Source organism: Aplidium turbinatum, chromosome 2 (assembly GCF_918807975.1).
Source record: "Aplidium turbinatum chromosome 2, kaAplTurb1.1, whole genome shotgun sequence".
Lineage (NCBI taxonomy): Eukaryota > Metazoa > Chordata > Ascidiacea > Aplousobranchia > Polyclinidae > Aplidium > Aplidium turbinatum.
In genome coordinates this window covers 35666876-35673121 of record NC_137473.1, presented here as the reverse complement: position 1 = coordinate 35673121, position 6246 = coordinate 35666876, and the positions used below count along the sequence as shown (strand labels likewise).

The window sequence follows — 6246 nt, the reverse complement described above, 5'->3', positions numbered from 1 at the left end:
ACTTTCAACCCCTATGTTCAAGGGGGTAAACGTTATTTTTACGCGTTAAAAGTAAGATGGTTGGTGTTTTTACATGTTTCTCCATATTTTCAGGGGGTTAGAGCATAACTTTTGGTCTAAGTCCCCCCCCTACTTTAGGCTGGACAATTTTTGGTTCTGATTATGAGTCGGATGCAAGTGTGAGTGACGTTTGCTCAACCTGCTTATTTGTTAAAGCTTCACCTGCTGAGGACACATGTAAACAATTAATTAATGTGCTAAATCGGGATTTTCAGGATTTGGATGAACCACAGCTAGCCGCGCCCTCCATTAATGATAAGATGGCTCTTAAAGTGATGGATGAGAGCATTCAGAAACAAGGAGGTCACTACGAGATGGAGCTACCATAGAAGGAGGGTGCGACACTGCCCAACAATCGATCTGTGGCAGAGAAGCGTCTTGTGGGACTAAAAGGTAAGTTAAAGGCAAATCCCGATCTGCACAGTAAATACTGCGAAAAAATTAACGAGTATCTTGAAAATGGGTATGCTAGCCGTGTCCTCAATGATGAGTTAGAGTCATCAGATACCGTTTGGTACCTACCTCATCACTGCACTGGTAAAAAATTTCGTGTGGTGTTTGACTGTGCAGCTAAGTTCCAAAATGTCTCCTTGAACGAAAAACTGTTGCAAGGACCTGACCTCAATAACAATTTAACAGGTGTTTTATTGAGATTCAGGCAAGAAAGGGTTGCAGTGGCAGCGGATATAAAGGCAATGTTCCACCAGGTCCATGTATCAGAGAAAGACAGGAACGCCCTTCGATTCCTGTGGTGGCCACAAGGGGACATGAGTCGGACACCCATCGATTATAGGATGAATGTGCTGGTGTTTGGAGCTACCTGCTCTCCGAGTTGTGCTGCATTCGCGCTGAAAAAGACCGCTGACGATAATGCAACTGGAGCCACAGAGCAAGTAGTCCAAACTGTAAACCGTAATTTTTATGTAGATGACCTTCTTAAGTCGTACAACACTTCCCAGGAAGCTGTCACAGCAATTATTCAATTAAAAGGGCTTTTGGCCAGTGGAGGGTTTAACCTTACCAAATTTCTTTCAAATAGGGTTGACGTAATGAGCTCTATTCCAGAAACAGGTCGAGCGTCGTCGGTGTTGGACCTGAGTCTGCATGACTTACCGACGGAACAGGCCTTGGGTGTCTATTGGAACATCTCGTCGGATTGTTTTTCAGTAAAGGTAAACATTGAACAAAAACCATTTACTAGAAGAGGTCTGCTGTCTATGGTTAGCCAGGTGTATGATGGCCTGGGGTTTGTGCAGCCCTTTATCTTGCCAGCCGTAAGCTTTTGCAGGAAGCGTGTCAGAGCGGAACGGCATGGAATGATCCACTCGACGAGTCGCGAAGACAGACGTGGGAGGCTTGGCTGAACGGCCTTCCTCATCTTGGTGGTATTTCCATCCATCGAAGCCTCAAACGTCAGGAGCAGGTAATCAGCCATGTTGGATTGCACGTGTTTAGTGATGCCAGCGTCATTGGCTACGGTGTCGCATGCTACATTCGCGTTGTATATGCCAACGGTCACATTGACAGCATGTTTTGTATGGGAAAGTCGCGTGTCGCCCCTCTTAAGCCGGTAACCATACCGCGCCTAGAATTGACTGCCGCCACCATCGCCGTAAAGTTGTGTTCGTTCATTTGTCGCGATATGGACTTCAATTTTGATAGCGTAGTTTTGTGGACAGACGCGATGATTATACTTCAGTACATTATTAACGTTTCTACCCGTTTTCAAACCTTCGTTGCTAACCGGCTGCAACAGATCCATTCGCAAACCGCACCTCGTCAGTGGTGCCATGTTCCTACTGGGGAAAATCCTGTTCTCCGCCACCCCCTGGACGTTTGACCACTGATGAACTAAACGATTCGACTATTGCGTTAGTGCAACTGGTTCAATGGGACGCATTTCCGGACGCTATGCGCGCATTGCCGAATGTGTCCAATTGCGCGTCACCGGAAAGATTAATCCCTGACAAAGAACTGCGGAATGCTAAACATTTTCAGGAATTGCGTCAACTCAGCCCCTTTGTGCTCAACGGCGTCATGCGAATGGATGGTCGTCTTCAAAATTCGGCTCTCTCCTTCCAAGCTATGCATCCGATCATTCTACCAAGTAAGCACCGATTCACGGACATGGTTATCCAAGCCCATCACGAAAGAGAATGTCACAGCGGGGTATCTCACGTTCTGAATTCAACTCGCAAGCGGTTCTGGATCTTGCGCGGACGCGCAGCTGTTCAAAGAAGACTACACAACTGTTTCAAGTGCCGGCTTTGGAACAACGGAACTGAAAGTCAACGCATGGCAAATCTCCCCGAGGCCAGAGTCACAGCTGGTAAGCCGCCCTTCACCGCGACTGGCGTGGATCTGATGGGCAGGGCCTCCGAGAGAAGTCAGCGCTGGTCGGGAAACAATACAAAAAATGGGCCCCATAATATTCTTTAGCAAATATTGCGTTGCGTGTTCGTGATAAGCTGAAATTAGCCTACTTTTCTCAGCATGAAAAGAGCTTCGTTTAATGTAAAAATCACAATAATCACTGGATTGCACTTGCAGCAAAAACGCCATTGAGGCTAACTATTTTGTCTAGAAAGCTTTGTAAACACACAATAGGCCTACAGGCAACGAAAATAGTTCAACCAAGCATTTAATTCAGGAGTGTCCAAGCTTTTTCCCAGGCGAGCCAGATTTGATAATAAGTGTTCGCAGGCCAACAGCCACAATAATTTTTCTGAAAACTGCAAGTTAAATTTATATGATTTTTGTGTGTCTGCAGGCCAAAATTAACACATTGTACACCAACAGGCGCGGTCATACAAAAACGTCTCGAAGGGCCGGAGTTGGCCCGCGGGCCAGACTTTGGACATCCCTGATTTAATTCAACCCTTTTTGGACTTTTTGCAATGCAAAGTTACGGATCACAGCATCAAATGATAAAAGTTTGCGGCGTCTGAATTGATGCACAACATGTATAGTTAGGCTTTTCAATCGGTTTTGAGTCACAGGCCTACTGGAGCGCAAACAATTCTTTACAAATTTCAGTAATTGCTAAAACCACGTTCTCGAAGCGCAACCGTTGGAGGTAGCTACCGGAACGCAAAAAAATCATAACAAAACTATTTGGAAAAACCTTTCGAAAGTTGCAATCAACGGTTCCTTGTGTAGAGGTTATGGGGTGGCTCGTTCTGGTTTGCAGCTGAAGTTTGCTGTGTGGCTTTCTGTCAAAAGTACCAACTCATCCAAAATGTCTTGAAAAATGTCATTTTTGTAGCCTACAAATGGTTTAAATTTGTCCCACATGCCTGCAACTGCACAATAGACATACGATGAAATTTTCATGGAACTTCAAACTCATCGACGATATGTTTGAGTTTGTTGATACATTTGTCAATTCCAACAACTATCGAATCCTTTGCAATGTAGCCTACGGCAGAATACATTTCCTTCGAATGATTCAGCTAGTTAAGTGGAGTTCCAAAAGCGTTCTGTCCTCAGGAAAAGAAAATCATTTTCTTTTAAATTTGTTGCCACTGCAACTTTAACTTGCGAGTAGTAGCCTACTCTTCTCAGCTTTCTCTTACTTAGATTACATCTTCCTTTAATTTCATTAAATTCATCAGTGAATCTTGTTTAGGACCGTAATCCACATAATGCAAAGCAGTCACAAATTTAAAACTGCTAGTTGTAGGCTACTTTAGCGTTGACTCAGCTTCCGATCAAGCTCTTGTTGGTTCCAACTTGATGCATTTAAGAAACGTCTTTAGAGCTTTAATTGCAAAAGGGTAATGTAAAGCATTGGGTTTGACTGCACCACGCCTTGATTACCCTCTGGAAGTCAATTTTCTTTGCAAGATGATAGGACAGCTTTCTTTAGATTTTTCAGAATTCTTCCTCTGACTAGGCTATAACTTTAATGATGCCACTAGCTTACAGATAATCAATTACTCCACAAATGATAAGACATTTGAACAACGCTGTCTGTAGGCAACATTATGAATTCCAACTAGATTCAAGCAACAACATCCATAAACAAAAAACTCAAATAAAGAAAAAACTCACTACCTTCCAAAATCAGATCATGAGAAGCATGACCAACAAAAGGCCACTTGACCACACGAAAACAGAAGATCTTTTAACTATGACAAAATTACATCCAGTTGCAACAATAAGTTAATAAAATCAAAAGTTTTAAAACTGTTCGGCCACACTAAAAGATCACAATTCGGAATCAGCAAAGTTTGCACAGAAGGCAAAGTAGAAGGAAAAAGAAAACGTGGCAGACAACCAAAACGATGACAAGACAACATCCAATCATGGACCGGACTCAACTTGGCGACACTGGGCGAGCTGGCTCAAAATCGCCACTCTTGGAAGCAAATAATTCATGTTGATGCGCAATCTGCTGAAGGCGGAGATGATGACTGATGATGATGATGATCCATAAACAAAAAATATACAGGATTTACTTTCTTTAATCGTGCTTGGACTGATACCTTTAACTTTCCCAGATAACTTATGTTGGATACAACATCCTATGCCTGGCCAACGCAGATTTTGAAGTTAAGGTTCAGTTGTCAAGCAAAAATAGTTCCCGCTTAGCTAAAACAGCACCAGTTTTCAAGTTGACACTATCAATACAATCGAAACCGTTCAGTGATACAGAAATCATTTCAGCTTTAGATTTTACGTCTTGAAGCTGTTCAACATCGCCTACCTTAACACGAAAATGATTTGTTCTTGATGAGAAGCATCGAGAGTGACATTTACAATGATTGAGAAATACTTGTAACTACGCACTTCATTTAAGAATTTGTTGAATATTTAGTTGGTACATTTGTACTTTAGTACTAAAAATGGGCCCCCCTCAAAAGTGCAAATACAAAAAACTACTCGTTTTTCCTTTACAATGTTTTGCTAGGGGGGAAACTGGCCCGACTTCCCCCCCCTCTCGGAGCCACTGCTGATGGGCCCCTTAACTGTAAAGCATGGCAGAAGTGAAGTCAAACGGTACGTTGTCGTTTTCACTTGCATGGCGTCAAGAGCAGTCCACTTGGAAATTGCTCAGTCACTAGAGACATCGGCCTTAATACAAGCCTTCCGTCGATTCAGCAGCAGGAGGCAACAACCAAAATTCATGTTCAGCGACAACGGCACAAATTTCAAAGGAGCTGAAAAAGAGCTTAATGATGGTATCAAGACCTGGAACGGCAAACAGTTTCAAGAGGCAATGCTTCAGGACGAAATCAAATGGTCGTTCAATGTCCCAGCGTGCTCTCATGCCGGGGGCGTTTGGGAAAGAATGATCCGAAGTATACCGAAGATTATGCGCGCTATTGTAGGTGAGACAACCTTGGATGACTTCGATTTTTCTACGTTGATGACGGAGGTGGAATCCATCCTAAACAATCGACCAATAACTGATGTCTCCGCCGACCCCAGGGACTTATGCGCCCTTACGCTGTCCATGTTGTTAACCGGCTCCATTGAAGAATCGCTGCCGCCAGACGTTTTCATGAAGGAAGACCAGTACAGGCAGTCGTGGCGCAAGACCCAAGTTCTCGCAGACAAATTTTGGAGCCGTTGGTTATCTGAGTAGGCTACCTCCCCTTAATGCAGCCACGACAGAAGTGGTGGGGTACGTCATCCAATCTGCAATCCGGCGACCTCGTTTTGCTCATGGACAATAACGCCAAACGAGGCAGTTGGCCAAAGGCTATTGTCGAAGAATGCTTCCCGATAAAGACGGTCTTGTACGGAGAGTCCGTGTGCGTACAGCAGATTCAGTGCTCATGAGAGACATCAGGAAAATTTGTCTACTTGAAGGACATTTACACGGTTGAAATTGAACTGTTTATAAAGACTATTGCGTGCTGTTGCGATACCGGTTCGCTTCTATCTAGTGCTATTGTAACAGAAGTGGCTAAGCTAACATTCTGTATACGTGGACAAAGCACTACTGTTGCTTCTCAAAAGGGTTTCTTTATTGATTACCCAGCGTGCAAGAGGATGTCATCAGATAGCCGAGACAACGACGAGCTACACCAAGTTGTGTCAATTTTAAAAAAGAACGAATATTGCCATGCTAGCGTGTTTTATGCAAGAATCGAGTGCTGCCAGGCGCATTGGAAATGAATTAATAAAACTTGAAACAGTTGAATTATGCTAATAATATAAAAACTTGAAAGTAGACTA

At 43.5% G+C, this 6246-nt stretch overlaps 2 protein-coding genes across 2 annotated transcripts; both read left to right on the top strand.

Moving 5' to 3' along the window:
• Positions 1 to 1971: 1971 nt before the first annotated feature.
• On the top strand, positions 1972 to 2841 carry LOC145788538 (uncharacterized). The gene is made up of 2 exons (XM_082600299.1): positions 1972 to 2389; positions 2831 to 2841. The coding sequence occupies exons 1-2, from the start codon at positions 1972 to 1974 to the stop codon at positions 2839 to 2841; spliced, it is 429 nt and encodes a 142-aa protein (XP_082456425.1).
• A 2242-nt stretch (positions 2842 to 5083) lies between these two features.
• On the top strand, positions 5084 to 5650 carry LOC145788537 (uncharacterized). Its single transcript, XM_082600298.1, has one exon. The coding sequence runs from the start codon at positions 5084 to 5086 to the stop codon at positions 5648 to 5650; it is 567 nt and encodes a 188-aa protein (XP_082456424.1).
• The last annotated feature ends 596 nt before the right edge of the window (positions 5651 to 6246 follow it).

What these genes read in the sequence shown, in the direction of transcription:
- LOC145788538 (XM_082600299.1), top strand. Translation starts at nt 1,972, where the DNA reads ATGCGCGCATTGCCGAATGTGTCCAATTGCGCGTCACCGGAAAGATTA.
- LOC145788537 (XM_082600298.1), top strand. Translation starts at nt 5,084, where the DNA reads ATGGCGTCAAGAGCAGTCCACTTGGAAATTGCTCAGTCACTAGAGACA.